This window comes from Eulemur rufifrons, chromosome 1 (genome assembly GCF_041146395.1).
Source record: "Eulemur rufifrons isolate Redbay chromosome 1, OSU_ERuf_1, whole genome shotgun sequence".
Lineage (NCBI taxonomy): Eukaryota > Metazoa > Chordata > Mammalia > Primates > Lemuridae > Eulemur > Eulemur rufifrons.
The window spans coordinates 64945703-64965181 of NC_090983.1; the positions used below are offsets into that span (position 1 = coordinate 64945703).

A 19479-nucleotide genomic window follows, 5' to 3' on the forward strand; every position below is an offset into this window, starting at 1 on the left:
GATTTCAGCTTTAACACTGAAGCCCACAAGCAAAAAAAGTACTGAATGTAATCATGTAGTCATTTCCATCCACTGAAAATGCATCTTGTGCTGGAGACTAAAGAGAGATTGGTGTTCAGAAAATGAGGTAGGGTGGCAAGATTAAAATGCTTCCCTAATCCCAAATAAAGGATATGAAAGAAAGTGAACATCAAACTCTTTGAACACTGAAAAGTAGAGAATTCAAGGAAGGTGAAAAATATGGTTGAGTCATATTAGATAGCTTCAGTAAAAAGTCCTCACACTGACTGAGGGAGCGCAAGAGTTTTAAGAAATCCTAAAGTGGATTTAATAACATGCACACATAGAATGGATAGGATTTTGTTTTGTTTGGGGGTGTGGTAGTGGTAATTTTTAAGTTTTTAATTATGAAAATTTAAACCATATAGACAAGAATAGAAAATAACCTAAAAGAGATCATTTGTTCTTTCATATGAATTTAAGGATCATCTTGTTAATTTCAGTGAAACCCGCCCCCATTGGGACTTTGATTAGAATTGTATTGAATTATATATTAATTAAAAAGGCATTGCTGTCTCTATATGAAGTCTTCTCACCCATGAAAATAGTATGCCTTTCTATTTATTTAGGACTTCTTTTATGTACTTAGTAAAATTCTATAACTTTTTCCATCAGAGTCTTATATACCTTTTTAAAAATAAATTTTATTAACAGAATTTTTTATATATTTTTAAATCATACTCTAAATTACTGATGATTTGTTCTACGAATGAAAAAAATAATAGCAATATATGATGATGATGATGTTCTAGGTAGACTACTAAATGCTTTTCATACATTATCTCATTTAATCCCACTTAACAACCCTATGAGGTAGGCATTGTTATCATGCTCATTTTGCAGGTGAGGAATGTGAGGCTCAGACAAGAAATATAACTTGTCCAAGGTTACCCACAAGTAATTAGCAGAGCTTAATTACTTTAAACAGTCAGCTTGACTTGAAAATAAGTTGTATTGGGCATGTACCTGCATTCACCCTTTATAAGACTATAGATTCTTTGCAGGCAGAGATGGGTCTCATGGGTTGTTTTTTACTTTTGCATAACACTGTAATCTTTATTGCTCTACATTGAACAAATATTTATTGACTAAGTAATTCAGATAAATCCTATCACACTGTTTTATAATAACTGAAAATATTTGATAAATGCTAACTATGACCTACGCCCTAATTTCTCCAGATAAATAAGTTATTCATCACTACAACTTCATAAGACAACTATTTTTATCACCAGATAAGGAAATTGATCCTTAGAAATAATATACCCAACATCATATAGCTAAGAAGAACCAGAATTGGGATTTTACTATTAACACATAGAACTACAAGCTTTTACTTACTTACTTTATTTATTTATTTATTTATTTATTTGAAATGGGGTCTCACTATATTGCCCAGGCTGGGGTACAGTGACTATTCACAGGTGTGATCATGGCACGCTACAGCCTCAAACTCCTAGGCTCAAGTGATCCTCCCACTTCATCTTCCCAAGTAGCTGGGACCATGCCCAGCTTACTTTTTTATTATAGTACTTACTCTTCTTACATATCTTTATTTCTTTTTATCATTAGAAGTCCATTGGTCTTTTGTCATTCTTTTTGGCTACAGCTTTATTTAGACCTCATTTCTTACTTATAGCTTTACCCTTTTCCTGTGTTGTTTGGTACTTGAATACACACCTCTAGAATGGAAATCTATCAAGCCTAATGGGCTAGTGTTTGGCAGTGGAATTCTATTCCACACCTCACTGAAGCCTTACAAAATATATTGTTCAGAATGAAAAGTGCCAATAAACGTAAGTCTCCTAGAACATTGACATTTGGAAAGTGATGCCTTTAATGAAGGAGACAAGTGGCAAAGTATGACTATCAACATCCTACCAGACAATCTAATGATGCATTTGGGGGAATGAATGTTGCACAATTCTTTATGCATAAGTTTTCTTTAATAACTCATGAAAGAAATGAGGTAATATGATAAAGAACCTTATTGTCTCCTAACCCTGGCCAGACACTCCCCACATTTTTATGCATATCATGAGTTTTAGAGGCATATCCATTTCTAATGTTCCAAGTTCCTTTTTCAGTATGAAAGCTATTTAAGCATATCAATATGCCTAATTATGACCATTGGTTTCCCCAAGACCCAAGAAATCTATGTTTTAGCATCTAAAACTCACAGTATCCAAACCTAGAAAATAAATTTCTATAATTGTCCTTTACTGAAAACTACCAAGTGTAAATATTAATCTAGGAGTAGTGAGGCCAACAAAAATGAATCAGACAGAGATTTTGTAATCGAAATATTCAATCTCATCAGGGAAATAAGAGTTGTATATATGCAGAGTATAATGGAGGATATTATTCCCAAACAACCTCTGGGTTTGGTAGCTAATAGTTGGGTGAACCTAGGGAATCTATTGCCAGAAAAAAAGCAGAAGTAGCCCCTTGAAGGTAAGAGCTTTCTTTTTCCTTTCTGCCTGCCCTACAGGTAATTAGCTTTGTTTTCATTTTGTTTTGCTAATACTTGGGACCTACGGGTGGCAGATTTGGTTTCAGTATACTCACTGAATTTTGCTTGAGAGTCATACTTTTCATGGCTCTGGCCTTCCCAGAACCTCTAACCAATGATTCACCCTAGAGCTACAAAAGAGGACCCCAAAATCCCCAGAGCAGGAACATCACATTTCTGTTCCTCCTCGTTTGCCTCCATCCTGAAGAGTTATTCACCTTCAGCCAATTTGACAGGCGTCTCAAGGCTAGAACGCTTCTAGGTTAGGACCTCTGCTGGCTGCAGCCTTTCTGATGCATTAGAAGAAGTCTTCTCTGGCTCATTCCAGATGCATGACTGTTATCAGGCCCTGCGGTCTCTGATTGTGGGGAGAGGAATCGAAGTATATTATTAGATCTAAAGGGGATCTTTGGAATAGTCAAGAAATATCTACTTCCATGGACTCACCCATTTGACCAGATATGGACTTTTATGCTAGCAATCATCTCTCTCTTGATGGGAAAGATGGAGGTAGGCAGTCTCAAATTGATCAACTTCTTGCCCAGACTGTACGTGGAGAAAAAAGTCTACCTTTGGATCATCCAAGCCTATAAAAAATTTCTGCCCTTCACGTATGCCCAACCGGTACCTCTAGAATTTATCTATTTCCCATTCACATCCACCTGGCAAAAGGCACAGAAAGAGCATTCTTGTTTCCCAACACAGTCACAATGTTAAAATCCTGTGATTCCAGTGAAGTCATCAATACAGGTCACAAAGAGAGCACAGTAATGAAACAAATCTGGAGCATATTGGCTTAGAAAGATCATTTTGTTCCATTATAAATGTGTAATTACCATGTGCAGGTAAGTGATGGGATTAAACAGAGGGAGTGTTTACTTCCTATTTGGAGATATCTGCAAAAGCTTCATGGAAGGGATGGTATTGAACTTGGGATGGATGGGAAGTATTGGCCCTCCATAGTAAACCCCAGTAGAAATGAGTGGAAGGAATTCTGAATATCAGGGTATCGTTGAGTCTAGAGTACCAGAAATACATCATAGTGTCCAGGACTTCTTTAGGAATGCTGTAAAATAAATTGCTGTAAAATAAATTGTAAAATAAAGTAAAATTCCTCATTTTACTAATGAGGAAAAATATGCGTTAGATTAAATCTTCAAGGTCTTTGTATACCAGTGCTGGCAGCCCTTGCTTATGCTTAAGAGGTGAAAGAGAAGAGTGAATCCAAAGTTCTCTCTTAGCATTCTCCTCGAGGCATCTACCCAACTGTCCACCTTCTCCTTCCTTGATAGAGTATCCTTGTCATCTATTTCCTTGAAAAAAGTGAGGTGAACCTTAGTTCCTCACCTTCACGCTTACAAATTTATCTGCGTCTGTACTGTCATCTCTCCAGCTTCTGCAAGGCTAACTCCTTCCCCAAGCTCTTTGTATCCACATAAGTGTCTTCTATTTCTTCTATTTTCATCAACTCACTCTGCTGACTCCTCCCCAACTGGCTATCAGCTTGTTTTAACTTCTACCATTAAAATATATACATATTTCCTGGATCCTGCAGCCCCACCTCTTCCTTTCATGGCCAACCTCCTTTGCAGCTCCCTCCTAACCTCACATTTGCTCCTCAGTGGAGCAATAATTGAGCCTCTGTCCCCATTATCCCCTTCCTAGGCTCCTGCTTGTTCCTTGAATGTTGTTATCTGGGTTACTGCCCTTGGCCCCTTTCCTCTTTCTTGCTGCTATTTCTGTTCTACCCAGCAAAGCCCTTCCACTTCCTGAATTTCAGTTTCAGTGGAGTCAATGTTCTAGGCATTTGACTAACAAAGTCTCAGTAAAGTAAAGATTATGTATAATCAAGATTGCCCTCTAAAATCCTTTAAAGTATGGATATGGTTTTCTATATGCAAACCACCATTTATTTATCTGTATAGTGCAATAATACATCATATGCAATTCCCTGAAAGGAATTAAGAAATTCTTATCAAATGTTACTGCTGGGAATATTTTATTTATTTATAAAGATTCCAACCTGTTGGCTCTTCCTGTTTGTCAGCATTGTCTTTGTCTTTGGTGGAACATTTCATCAAGTGCTCTATCTCTTCTACCTAGCCCTCAATTAATTTTTCAGATTCTTCATGATGTTGGCAAAGTCTTGCCAGGTTCCTAAATAATACTATTGACTTCCTAAACAGTATTGAAAATCCTTACAATCATTTGCACATTCTTTTCATTCTTTTTCCAGTATACATGGACCCATACAAGCATGATGGCATCCACTTTTTGTGTATGCACATTGAGTGACACTTCAGAAGTTGGCCTCACTGCTTAAATTATCCCTGATTCTCTTTAGCTTTGTTTTGTTGTTGTTGTTGTTGTTGTTGTTTTGTTTGGTTTTTTTGCTGATGGCATCTGGTTGTCATATAATATTAAATAAATTTGAATGATGCATCTTCACTGCAGCATGTGTGGGGGGGTGTCTCATTCTGTATTGCCAATCCAGATGTTCCTTCAGACTCTAGAGCCATATATTCCATTGCTTTTGAAACAGCTCAGAAGTATTTCTGACCAAGTCCTAGAAACAATTTACCATTTGGGGGATCCATGTCTGTTTTCTTGTATTAGATTGAAATTCTCATGAGGAAAGGGACTTTGTCACTTTGGTTTTTATATTACTAGTGCCTGGCAAATAATATGTACTTAATGAATTGAAATTGTCAGTCTGGAATACATTCAGATCTTCAAAATCTAGAAGTACGATGGAAACTACTTTTGATAAGTCTTCTATATTAGTACCAGAGGGTTAAAAATAGATAGTGAAACAGCTACTCTGAGAAGATTCTGTTCTTACCTAATAAGAAAGACGATTGGACAAGGAGATAGGAAAGCAGAATCGAATTAACTTATCAGACTTTGGGTTTCTCTAAGGTCCGAAGTTTTGTTGTCTATCAGCATCACCTGCCTTTGATGCATAGACAGCCGCCTATGGGAATTCCTGCCTTATAATCAAGGCCTTTAGGGTTTTTTGCTATTAGTAGAAACCTAAGTCTAATTTGGATAATAACTTAGGCAATTGTGTCACTTTTTAAAATTATGTAATTCTTACAGAAAAAGAAGGCATTGCTAGAATATTCTGGATTGGTTTAAATCAGCTGTACTCCGCTAGAGGCTGGGAATGGTCAGACCACAAGCCATTAAACTTTCTCAACTGGGACCCAGGTAACTGCTCCTTCCCTCGCTTTGCAAAGAGCAAAAGCTTCAAAAAAACAAGAGCTTCTCACTCACCGAGAGCTTTAAAAGTTTCAGATCCTGAGAACTCTTATCATGGTTACCTCTCGGAAGAATTGTTTTCTCCTAAGCCATTCCTGATTGTGGTACTGTTATAGCCAGGTGAACCACACCATGGGCAACCAAGCATTTGTCTCTGACCTCTGGAGCAACCTTGCATTTTTAAGTAAGAATAAGCCAGGAGTCATTCTTTGTCCCTTCTTAGGGGACTTGACATGTCTATGACTTACTCATGTTGTGCTTCATCTGCAGCTTGACTCTAATATGGAAATGTTCCCTCATTTTCAAACTCATGGGGTCACTCCACTCTCGCACCCAAGTACTGACCACATAGTGGTTATAGTTTGTAACACAAATAAATAACTCAAAGAAAATTTTGTAGCGAATTAAATAAACAAACCCTACTCAGCCAAAGACTTTTTCTCCAAAAGAAAGGATTAGATACATTTTTAAAAATAAAATCTTAGGCTTCTGACAAATGAGGAACCTAAAAGTTAACACTCACGTCAGTACAAATGTATACTGTACACACTCAAGAAAACAGGTTAAGTGCAATAAAATGCCAATTAGTCATTTTGGTTAATTTAGTTTACTAAACTTCCTTATTAGTAAATAAATTAATACTCTATTTTAAATAGAATCTTTAAAGATAATCTAATCTTTAATTCAGGCCTTAAGGGCATTACAGAATCATAAATTAATATTTTTACTATATGGAGTAGCAGATTAAGAGCTACTGACCATAGGATATGACATGGAAGTCATTTGGGACAGATTTGGTTTTCGTTTTTCAAATTAACTATAATATATTATTTTCCCCTGTATCCTGTATTTTATCTTATTTTTTTTATAATTGAAAGAGGTTTATTCTCAGCCAAGTATGTGTGACCATGGCTCCGAGAGCTACGCCCAAGAAGCCTTGAGCAAGTCGTCTCAGGGTGGTTGGATTTATACAGTTTGGATTTATACGTTTCAGGGAGATGTATCCTGTATTTTAGAAGAAAGATATTTTAAAGCACATGATCATCCATTGAGGCTTATACATTTCAATTTAGTTAAAAGTTTTAACTCTACTGTGAGTTCCCATAAAAGCAGAAAATTATTTTTTCTAATCACCACCCTGGCCTTCTTCTAACTTTTTGAAAATCCTACACTTTAAGATAGGCCCAGCGCGTCTACGATAGGTGGATCGAGCTGTGCGAGAATGGACGCCGAGTCTGGCCTGTGGCAGAGTTTTTCCTGTGAAGCTCAGCTGCCCTACGTCTGCAGGAAACCGTTAAATGATACGGTGGAGTCAACAGGTATCTTCTCATTTCCTCGTACAAATAGGTCTTAACATCTTAGTTTTGTGACATCAAGTAAATCCTTTTCAGAGATCTATTCCCACCTTTCCTTCACCTGATACTGCCAATGCAGAAAAGTACTTGATTTTTGACCCTGTGGTTAGATATTATCAACTATATATGAATAAAGCTTTGGTTGAGACAACGAAGAATATCAGGTAAAAATACGTATATGCCCAGAAGAATGCAGAGATATTCTAGATAGGAAATATATTTCTGTTTATGGGTGGCTCTTTTTCCTCTAGAGCAGTGGTTCTCAAAGTGTGGTCCCCAGGCCAAGACCATTAGCATCACCTATACCTGTTAGAAATGCAAATTCTCAGGACCCACCCCAGATTTACTGACTCAGAAACTCTAGGGGTGGGGCCCAGAGTTCTGTGTTCCCAGAAGCCCTCCAGGTGATTCTGATGCATGCTCCAGTCTGAGAATCACTGCTGTACTGACAGGTCTCATGTATTTCATGCCTCTGTGCTGAGTCAAACACTATGGACACAGGAGTGGTCCCAGGTTTTTCCAGCCCCTGCCCCGCAACTCCTGCCCCTCTTCTATCCTTTGCCAGGCCGGTCTTTGCACTGAAAAATCAGGTAAAAAAGGAGAGGTATAAAAAGACAAAATGTATACATGAGGGGTTTTTTCCAGGGAGTTTTGGGTGAGAGGGACACAAAAACAGCTGGAGTTTTGAGGAGCAGAGAAGTTTGAGGAGTTTTGGAAGAATGGAAAAGAGGACTGCCTTGACCTGTTCAAGCACAGGTCCTGACGTATACTGGGTATTTGATTAAATCCTCATTGAATGAGAAAAACTAATACTCAAAACTGGAGGAAAAATATAATTTTTAAATGTTCTGCTTTAAGGAACTATAGGAGAAGGGAATAAAGCATCTAAATTTCCATTCAAAAAGGAACATACAGGCTGGGCGCGGTGGCTCACGCCTGTAATCCTAGCACTCGGGGAGGCCGAGGCGGGAGGATCACTCGAAGTCAGGAGTTCGAGACCAGCCTGAGCAACAGCGAGACCCCCGTCTCTACTAAAAATAGAAAGAAATTAGCTGAACAACTAAAAATATATATAGAAAAAATTAGCTGGGCATGGTGGCGCATGCCTGTAGTCCCAGATACTCGGGAGGCTGAGGCAGAAGGATCGCTTGACCCAAGGAGTTTGAGGTTGCTGTGAGCGAGGCTGATGCCATGGCACTCTAGCCCAGGCGACAGAGTGAGACTCTCTGTCTCAAAAAAAAGGAACATGGAGCAATTTTTAAGAAAAAAAAATAGGTATATAGAAGAAGGAATGTAAGAGGAAGTTTTAAGATAATAGGAGGAAATGAACATTTATCTTCTGAGTTGATTCAAACCAAATTTAGTCCATTCAACAAAAGGCATAATAGAAAAGCCAGCACAAATGAAAATAAACTATAGCGACTGATGATAGATTAAGTAAATATCTCACAGTGGCAATTCTTAAGTAAATCATGATGTTTCCACATGATTGAATAATATGCAGTTATTAAAATAACTGTGCCAGCAGGAAAATATAAAGAGCAAAACAAAATGATATGCCTACTTATCATTTTAATCTTGTAAAAATACGTATTCATCGAAACAAAGACTAGAATATGAAAATGATTATATTAAGTTCCATTATGGGTGATATTTTTCCTCTGTTCCTTTATCATAATCATGAAATATAATAATAATAAGTGCTAGTTCAGAAACTTAATTGAGTTATCTTGCAAGTGAGAGAGGCTAGCTCAACCTAAATGTTATCCTTCAGTAAAAAATAAACTGTCCACATTTTTAAGATGCTGTGTTTTCTTATAACAAATGTTCCAAGTGGTTCTGAATGAGTGAAGTCTGAATAACCAAATCACTTTCTATTTTTATTAACATGGGTAGAGGTATTTTATCTGGTTTTACACATCACTCTTTTTCTCTAATCTAGAGAGATGAGACCTTCACTTGTGAGTTTTATCATGGTCAAAACAAAGAATCCCTAATTCCGTAAGGACTACCTGTCGAGCAGAGGGGAGAAAAGAAGAGGTCCAGAGATGTCCTTTGCCCTTTCCCTCCCCTGCTGCCATCTCTTGGGTGTGGGGTATACAAATGTCTTATTCTGTTCCTTAAATCTCTGCCCGTCCTTTGTTCGACAGTGAGCATGAATGTACATCCCCTGCTAAGCTGACCATACAAGAAAAGGAGACTCGACCTCATTATAATCTTCTCAAAGCAGAGACTAGAGGGAAACATAACAAATCCCATACCCAGGAAAAGACTTGTCAGCAACCAGCTTACCTCACGCCTTTCTTCTGTCTAACTAGGATTAAAGGCAGTCTCTTTGCTGATTGTGTCTACACCCCTTAAACAGTCTGTGCCCAGCCATGTAGCACATTCGTGTCATGTTAAAGTCACATCATTATCTGAATCCCTGCAGGAATTCTTCTGATGCCGTGGATACATCATTCATGTGCTAGGCACCACATAAATTCACGTCACCGCAGTATCTGATGTCATATTCCCCAGTTTTCCAGAAGCCTTATTATTCAAGAAAGAAGAATTTACAATGTTATTGATTTGAAATAGATGTATCTTTACTGGAATATAAATAGCTGCTTTTCCCCCAGATGTTTGGACATATTCAGATACCCGCTGTGATGCAGGCTGGCTGCCAAATAACGGATTTTGCTATCTGCTGGTAAATGAAAGTGAGTCCTGGGATGAGGCACATGTGAAATGCGAAGCCTTCAGTAGTGACCTCATCAGCATTCATTCTCTAGCCGACGTGGAGGTGGTTGTCACAAAACTCCATAATGGGGGTAAGTTTTTAAAAATATCCTATTTGAGAGGTTTAAGGCATTTTAAATACCCCTATTTTCAGACTTTTAGTGGGAATGAAAAGCTCATAACGTGATCCTATAGATCAGCACTGTCCAGTAGGATTTCCTGTAGTAATGGAACTATTCTACAACCTGCACCACCCAATATAGCAGCCACTGGCCATGTGAGGCTTCTGAGCACCTGAAATGTAGCTAGGGCAACCGAGGAACCAAATTATTACTTTTATGTCATTTTATTTAATTTACATTTGGATTGAAATGGCCACATGTGCCAAGTGGCTACCAATTTGACAGTACAACCATTAATTGAATAATCTTCCTCTTCTTGGGAGATAAATTCTAGTTAAGTTGCTCCAAAAATTTACGTGATAATTATTTCACTTTTGTAATTATGTGAAAGCTAAAGACTGGTAAACAAAAATATACTAGACTGCCAGTATTATGACCTCTTCCTAGAATTCACCAATAATAATAGCTGGTAGTAGATACCTATTGTGTGCCAGCCTGGTGCTCATGTTTTACTTGAGGAGGCAGTAGAGTCATTCCAGGGCAGTAGTGGACAATATTTCTGTTCTAATTAGAATATCTATGATTGTATTTATAGAATTGCATTAATCCGCATAAAGCAAAGTTTATCTACACCAAATATCAGGAACATCCCGCCTACAGAGCGTGGTAGAGCTGTTCTACCTGTGTACTTTACTTGCAAAGCCTCATTACCCAACCCGCCTGCCTTATCAACATTTTATAGGCTAATTAAGAATACCACGAAGGCTCGTAAAACCCCATATCAGAATGTAAAAATTAGTATAATGATGTACATATTGAAGTATGTAATTACGTAAAACCAACAAATAAAACATTTTTCTTTTAGATGCCAAGGAAGAAATATGGCTAGGCCTTAAGAACATAAACGTACCAACTTTATTTCAGTGGTCAGATGGTACTGAAGTTACTCTAACATACTGGGATGAGAATGAGCCAAATGTTCCCTACAATCAGACCCCCAACTGTGTGTCCTATTTAGGAAAGGTAGGAAACCTCTTACGGTTTATGTATATTCTTATTGTTATACCTAATGATAATATTAGGGTTACTTTGGTTGGAATATTTGTAGTCAAGCGGAAAAGAAAATAAAAGGTAAGAGTGCTGTAGATTATCTTTCTGGTAGCTAGTGAAAAAAGATAAATAAAAGCAATTACTAAATAACCAACCTACTTCCTACTGAGATACTGAGATCATCTTCTCTGGTCTGAAACAGATATAGAGAATCCTGTTAGAACTTAGATTCTTGTGCCAAACTGGATCTAATAACCTGCTTCCTCTCAGGACCAGGGTCTCTACCCTCCTTTCTGCCATAATGTGATATTTGGCATATAGCCACAATTTAACCTGAAAAATTTCATCTGCTGAATTCATGTTCAGATTGTTTTATATTAATCCTACTTTGAGAAGTGAAAAAATATTTTTACTTAAAAGTTAGGTCTTTGTTCAGGAAACATTACACTCCTGTAGAATGACTAACATTTCTTAAACATGTTTTAGTTAATAACTCAAAATAGGATATATTTTGAGCAGAAAGGGTATATGTCCCTCTATTTGTTTGTTTATGTCACTTTCCTGTGGACATCTAACTGGTTATGAGGGTAACTGTGTCATCCAGACATCTAGAGAGATTTGAGTGGAAGCATTAAATGGTATGTGTATTTGGAAGTGTTTCATTAGTAAAGATGTATTCAAGAAGGTGTCACATTTGGTGCTCTATTTAAAAGGATATCCAAGATGGCTTTAGAAGAGTATCAAAAATGGAAATAAGGTCCCATGAGCAAGAGTTAACTGATGGCATATTTAGACAGCATTCCAATGTCCAAAACTGACCATGAGTCACAACTGACTCATTAAAATTTAATTTGAAGAAAGCAGAGTGACTTAGTCAATTAAGGAAAATTAATGTTAAGTAGCATATTTGAAAGAGAAAACTTTGAAATTTAGGCTAGAGTTGAAAGAAACTTTTGATTTAGAATTCTTGGAGAGTAGCTACTCCAACCACCATCATTTTACATATGAGGAAACTCAGACAGGGATGTTAATTGATGTTCCTAAAAGTTTTTAACCTGTGGACAAACTTTGGCCATGTCATGTGGAAGAAGACTAGAATGCTGGCAACTGCGGGCTGAGTTCTCCTCTCTTGAACTTCCATACCGAGTGTCTTTTGATGGTTTTATTGTTACTCTCATAAGAAAATGAATTCATCCACAATGTGACCTTGAGGTGATGCTGAAATAACAGGCTGTGAGTCACAGCCTTGTTGGGTAGCATTTTCTAGGAATGTGTGCTCACATTTAATTATTCATTTATATTCATTCATTCTCTCTTTCTCTCTGTCTCTTTTTCATAGCTTTTGTGAGTTCAATTCTAAATATATGACAAATAATTTCTTTTGTGAGCAAATACTTTTGTCTCTTTTTTAAAGCTAGGTCAATGGAAAGTCCAATCATGTGAAGAAAAACTTAAATATGTATGTAAGAAAAAGGGAGAAAAAATGAATGATACAAGAGCTGATAAGATGTGTCCTCCAGATGAGGTATGTCAAATCCCTGTGTAAAATTTCCTAAGCAGTATTATGCCTTCTTGGTTAGAGATGGTGGTTGAGAATTAAACAATTCAAGCTTAGAAAATAGCAGAAATTACTAGCTTTTGTTTCTTTACGTTAGAGCAAGCTAAAAGGCAGTAAAGCATAGCATATCAGCATTCTTACAGAAGGTAAAAGAGTTACCTATTCATGAATTTCTATAAAAATATATATGATTATTATCCTGAATGGTGATACCTTTACTTCCTCCACTGATATTATTCCTGTTCAAAATTATTCAGCCAACATCTGTTAAACCCTTATGATGATCCAGGCACTAAAGGTAAAGACAATTAAGTCATACCTTCTGTCTGACACAGGCTCACAGTCCTGTGGAGGTTATCTATGAAATGGCATCCCACCTTCAACACGTGTATGAATTCACTGGCCATGTCCTTAACTTCCACAAGTTCTAAGATACTGTCAACCTAGCAGAAACTTGCTTGTCAGATGGGAACATCATCAAGTCTGGAAAACAGTATAATATAATAATATTTCTCCTCTGATTTAGGGCTGGGAGAGACATGGAGAAACTTGTTACAAGATTTACAAGGATGAGGTCCCTTTTGGAACAAACTGCAATCTGACTATCACTAGCAGGTGTGACCATCAGTGAACATGTATTAGTAAACTCTTTACTCAGTTCTTTTGCTAAACAATCTTCCTCAGAAAAAGTTGCATCTTCAAATTGATGCAATCATTGTAAAACACTCACCAATTTGATTCTTCTTTTGTAGATTTGAGCAAGAATATCTAAATGGTATGATGAAAAAATATGATAAATCTCTAACAAGATACTTCTGGACTGGCCTGAGAGATGTAGATTCACGTGGAGAGTATAGTTGGTCAACTGTTGGTGGAATAAAGCAGACTGTAACCTTTTCCAACTGGAAATTTCTTGAGCCAGGTGAGTGTCTTGGTCTTTAAAAGTAGTAGAATACAGCGACTAGTGAAATGCAGCCTCACAAATATGCTCTTCACTTACTCTTGAAATGTGAGGGAAATGATCTTCAGGACTAGAGTCTACCATAAATAGAAGCAGTGGCTGTGCCTCCCCTGTTAAATCCTTGGGAATAATCCAGTGAAAGAAGTTAGAAAATTCAGTTCTCCAAAACCACCATCTAACAACTCAGAGCTAGAACCACAAGTGTGAGATTTTGTTATCTCTTCTGTGTAAATGTTAAACAGAATCTAGAAGCTTCATTGTGAAGCACTTTACATTTTCATCTCTCTGCTTAACTTCTTTCTCCAAAATTTAATGTGTTTATTTTTGTTATTCTCAATGGGTAAGAATTAAGGAGGCTATATTATATGTATTATTTATTTTGAATTCTCCAATCAGCATAAACCATCGATCATAATTTGCCATAGAATCAGAACATTTGAGCCAGAAAGGACCCCAGATATCCCTTCTGATTTTAGAGTTGAGAAAACAGACTTAGGTGATTTACTTGACAAAGGTCATCTAGTTATTGAATTAGTAAAACCCAGAGCTCCTGATTTCCAAGCCAGTGCTTTTTAGAGGATTTTGGCTTTGAATAAGACAGCAGTCATTAATATAAAGCATTTTACTTTTCTCTCTTTGAATTATTTATATTTTCTTGTGTTGCTCTAAGGTGATCATGAAGACTATTTTTTATAATACAGAGATTAGAACATGTGAGCTTGCCACTGAACACAACATTTGAAATAGAGAATGCCCACAAAATTGTGATACATGGTCATCACCATCAATGTGTTATTGATAGTAACAAAGTCATCTTTTTATGTGTAGAAGATGGAGCATACAGATGTTAATCCTGGTTACATCTCAAATTAAATTAGAAATATTCTAATGGATAAAACACATAGATTTCTTTCTTTCCTTTTTTTTTTTTTTTTTTTTTTTGAGACAGCGTGTCACACTGTTGCCTGGGCTACAGTGCAGTGGTGTCCTCATAGCTCATGGCAAAGAGACTGCCACGAAGCTCTCTTCACCATTATTGCTCCCACTTCAACCAAGTTGGTCTATCATGGGCAAGCCACGGATGGGGGGCAAAACAGCAGAAAATAGCACACCCTCCCAGGGTAGCAAGGCATTGTTTTTCCTAGTTCCGTGTTCCTCTTGCTGTCCATGTATAAAACATGAGACCACAGGACTTCTCTGGTGGGATAGAAGTTGTCCTCATTGCTTTCCAATGTATGTGACATTTCTCGTCTTCTGCCCACTTCAGACAATGTGTTAGAATGGAAAATGGAGCATAGCCTTTTGCCAAACAAATCTGGGTTCAAATCTGAATTCTACCACTCACTACCTACGATTGTGGGCAAATCACTTAGTCTTCACCTGGAAAGTAGATTTGATAATACAAACTACCTTTTAATGTTATTACGACTGTCATAAAACAAATGTATATTATCACATACCTACTTCTACCTTTATCATACCAGGCCTTCCTTTGGCTTTGAATCTGGGAGAGTTATGCTTTGAGAGTTACTAAGTTGCTTAAAAACTGCTGAAAGTTGTTAAGTTAATTTGAACTACTATCCTCAGCAGCATAGAGGTTTGGGATACAACCCTGCAAGCAGACCACATCGGTTCAAATCCTGGATCCACCACTTAACTTGACCTTGAACAAGCCACTTGATTCTCACTATACCTCAATTATGACAATAGAATCCACCCTACGGGTTTGTTGTGAGGTTTAATTGATTTAATCCTTTTAGAGGAGTATCTGACAAATAATAAACACTTTTCTATATTACCTATCATCATCATCATTATTCTGAACAACACATTTCTTTCCTCTCTTTCCTCCATTGTTTTCCTATTCTCTCCCCCCACCTTGGGTCAAATAAAGAGTAGAATCACTGAAAAATGTTTGAACTTTAATTTAAATTTTTAATTTTCCAATTAAACTTTCCAATTCAATCCTAGCTTCTCCAGGCGGATGCGTGGCTATGTCTACCGGAAAATCTCTTGGAAAGTGGGAAGTGAAGGACTGCAAAGGCTTCAGAGCACTTTCAATTTGCAAGAAAATAAGTGGACCACTTAAGCCCGAGGAAGCAGCCCCTAAGCCCAATGACCCCTGTCCTGAAGGCTGGCATAGTTTCCCCTCAGGTCTTTCTTGTTATAAGGTAAAGTAACATTCTCATTCAATCCTTCAATGAAGTTACTTCTCTACTGATTCTCCTAGTTCATGTCCTTGTACAAATTATGCTCCTTCCCATAGACATATACAATGTGACTAAAGTGTCCAGCAGCGCAGCGTCCTTGGCAGGGCATCACTGAACCTCTGGCGTCAGGCAGCTCAGCCCCTCACCTGCGTTTGTCCTACCAGACAGAGCAGGGCCAAAGGCAGAACTGGCTCTTTCCCAGGTGTTTTTTCCCTGGGAAGTTGGGCGAGCTGTATGCTGTACTGGCACTATGCTTGTGATTCTCACATCCCTCTAATTCTTATTATCAAATTAAGAGTTCCATCACTTCTTATAATGTAAAAATAATTATTTTGGGGTCTGCATCAGTCAGCTAGTCTCACAAACAAACCGTTAGATGCCACCCCAAAATTCACTGGGAATGACAACAGATATTTTATGTAGTCTCATCTTCATAGATCTCCAGGTTAGCTAGGGTTTGACTGGTCTGGTTTGGGCTTGAATGGCCAGTTCTGCTTCCAACTGCAGGTCAGCTGTGCTGGGCTCCAGGCTATGACTTGGGGTCCACTGCTCTTCAATCTAGGGCTCAGGCTGAAGGGGCAGCAGCTATCAGGGGCTTGCTTTTCTCACAGTAAATCCCTGGAGCCCCAGAAGGCAAGCCAACCACATAAGCACATTTCAGGCCTCTGCTCACCTTACCTCCAGTAGTATCCCATCGGCAGCAAGTCACATGGCCAAGCCCCATGCCAAGGTACAGAGAAGTGTACTTCACTCACCAGGAGGCTGTGGCAAGAACGGGTAATTATGTCATTGCAGAAAACTGGAGACTCAGGACCAATAATTCAGCCTGTCATTGTGTCATCTTCTCTTCCTACTCCTCCTCCTCTTCTTGTTCTTTTGAAATAACTATGGTTCCTTTGGCCATAGTTATTGGCTGACTAAAATTAGTCAGCAGAAAACAAAGAAACAGTCCACAAGGGCAGGTTTAGTTTTGTCACCTTATGTCAATGTTCACACACCAGGGCAGCCGGCTCTCTGATTCCTCCTCACCAGAAAATAGCCTTATTTTTCTGCAGGTCTCAGTGCCTTATGTTCAAAATTATATTGTTAGCACATTTCTTTGCTGAAGTCTACTCCCAAAGCATTCATATTCACGTGCATCCTTTATAGCCTTGCCTGCTGGTTCATTTTATCTTTCAAGGTCCTACAAATGCAGGAGAGCATTCTGCAGCCTGGCTAAGGAAGGCCATCCATCTGGCGATGGGGGCTAGCACCTGTGGTGGCCTTTAGTTGACACTTTCAGAGGACCTTCTGTGTCTCAGTATGTGTGCATTTACCTATGCCTTCATTACACCTATGAGAATACGTGTCAGGGGCTCCCATATTTAATATTTAACTGTAATCAACTTTCACACTATGAATACTTTATAATTATACCAGAAAACAAATTAACATTATGTTTTGTTAAGGTATTCCATGTAGAAAGAATTGTGAGAAAGAGGAACTGGGAAGAAGCTGAAAGATTCTGCCACGCACTTGGAGCACACCTTGCTAGCTTCAGTCATGTGGATGAAATAAAGGAATTTCTTCACCTTTTAATGGACCAGTTCAGGTAATACTTTCAGAATGAGAGTTTCTATGCTGAAGTCGATGTCCTGTAGGTGTTCAAAACTGACATGTTTTATTATCTGCAAGGTCATTCGGTGCTTAGCAGTCATGCAACATCAAGCACTCTTATCTGCAAGGCACTATGAGGGTGTCAAAGTTGAGTGAGACATAGTTCCCACCCTTTGTATAATAAAGCCCAACAACAAGATAAGAAAAGTATGGTGGAAAATCTAGAGCCTAAGTAAGGAAGGGCTTGGGAATTCAGAGGAGAGTGGAAGTGTTTCTGGGAGGTATAAGTGGGAAAAATGTCATGAAGAAGGCTGGTTCTTGGAAGGTAGGTAATATTTTGAAAGGTAGGATAGGAGAAGGAGCCACAAAAAACAAAAACAAAAACGAAAGAACATAAGCAAAAGTACTGTGACCAGAATATACAGGTATGGTTGAAGAGAAGTGAGTCATACAACTTGGCTGGAAAATGGGGTTTGGATATGAAATTGGAATGTCCTTGCTTGCCCTGGAGTATGATCTGAAGTCAATAAGCAAAAACAAACAAACAAAAACAAAGTGCATGTGTATATATGTACGTATACTCACACACATACATATACACACATGTACATATCCACATGGACATATACATGCAGGTAGATGCAGAGCAGCTAATGAGAAAGCTATTATAACCACCCTGGTGGAAACCTACCTTGAGGAAAGGCAGTAAGAATAGGAAAGTAGGGAAGTGATCAAAGATTTACAGCCATTGTGATTTTGATGTTAGGGTGGAAGAAGGCTTCCTGGACAATTTTCCTGATGCCTTTAAGGACAATGTAGAGAAATATGGGCCAGGTCCTGCTATTATGGGAGGGAAATTTCTCTGAAAAAATTGGGAACAATCAAGGGTATGAGGGGCTTCAACTCTACAAATTTATTTTTTTCTTCCCTTACTTTTCTGAACTGAAAAGACCCAAAGCTATAAATCAAGGATTCTGAGTTATACCAGAAAAATTACTGAAAAGAAACCACCACCCGGACATAGCCTAGTGAACATTTTCCCAATCATTTTGAGTCAAACAAAACCTCAAAGAAAAACAGCAAAAAATAAACAAAATAGATTACCAAAACACAAAATCTAATTAGCCTTCTTCTCTGGGACATTAAATATAGAAGACATTTAAAGACTGACATCTAAAGAGTTTTGAGGTAGAAAATGTTTGCAATGTATTCATTTTAGTTCCCAACTAACTTCGTCTGTGAAGAGATTAATTGACATTGAACTCCTATGCTCCCTTCTTGAAAAAAAATTTCCAAAGACATATTCCATCTGAGAGATGAATAAAAAACCAAGACCACATGAATGGGTACAGTTGGCCCTCTGTATTCATGGGTTCTGCATCCACAGATTCAACCAATAGCAAATTGAAAATATTTGGAAAAGCAAACAATAAAAAATAATGATACAACAATTAAAAAAACACAAATAAAAATCACATAGTATTAAAACTATTTACATAGCATTTACACTGTATTAGGTATTATAAGTAATCTAGAGATGATTAAAATATACAAGAGGATGTGGAAATATTCATTTCATATAAGGAACTTGAACATCCTCAGATTTTGTTGTCAGTGGATGGGGTAGGTCCTGGAACCAATCCCCCACAGATACTAATGGATGGCTGCAGTTTATTATAAAAGAATTGGAAGCAAGAATATAATATAAAAAACACTGGCTGCACATAGTGACTCACACTCATAATCACAGCACTTTGGGAGGCCAAGACAGGAGGATTGCTTGAGGCCAAGAGTTCGAAACCAGCCTGGGCAAAATAGCAAGACCTTGTCTCTTCAAAAACAAAAACAAAATTATCCAAGCATGGTGGCACACACCTGTAGTCCTAGCTAGTTGGGAGGCTGAGGTGGGAGGATGGCTTGAGCCCATGAGTTTGAGGTGCAGTGAGCTGTGATTGCCACTGCACTCCAACCTCGGTGACAGAGCGAGAACCTGTCTCTAAAAAAATTGAGAATAAATTTAAAAATTAAAAAAAAATATAACTCCAAGTTACAATAAATGTAATTATAAAAATA

At 37.9% G+C, this 19479-nt stretch overlaps 1 protein-coding gene across 1 annotated transcript in view; it reads left to right on the forward strand.

Moving 5' to 3' along the window:
* Positions 1 to 19479, forward strand: part of LY75 (lymphocyte antigen 75) — a 90174-nt gene that overhangs the window by 17319 nt on the left and 53376 nt on the right. The window contains exons 5-13 of the mRNA XM_069494995.1: positions 5672 to 5782; positions 7012 to 7152; positions 9810 to 10001; positions 10897 to 11054; positions 12496 to 12606; positions 13166 to 13254; positions 13392 to 13561; positions 15572 to 15771; positions 17259 to 17401. Of these exons, the coding sequence (XP_069351096.1) occupies positions 5672 to 5782; positions 7012 to 7152; positions 9810 to 10001; positions 10897 to 11054; positions 12496 to 12606; positions 13166 to 13254; positions 13392 to 13561; positions 15572 to 15771; positions 17259 to 17401 (1315 nt within the window). The remainder of the gene's footprint in view (positions 1 to 5671; positions 5783 to 7011; positions 7153 to 9809; positions 10002 to 10896; positions 11055 to 12495; positions 12607 to 13165; positions 13255 to 13391; positions 13562 to 15571; positions 15772 to 17258; positions 17402 to 19479) is intronic.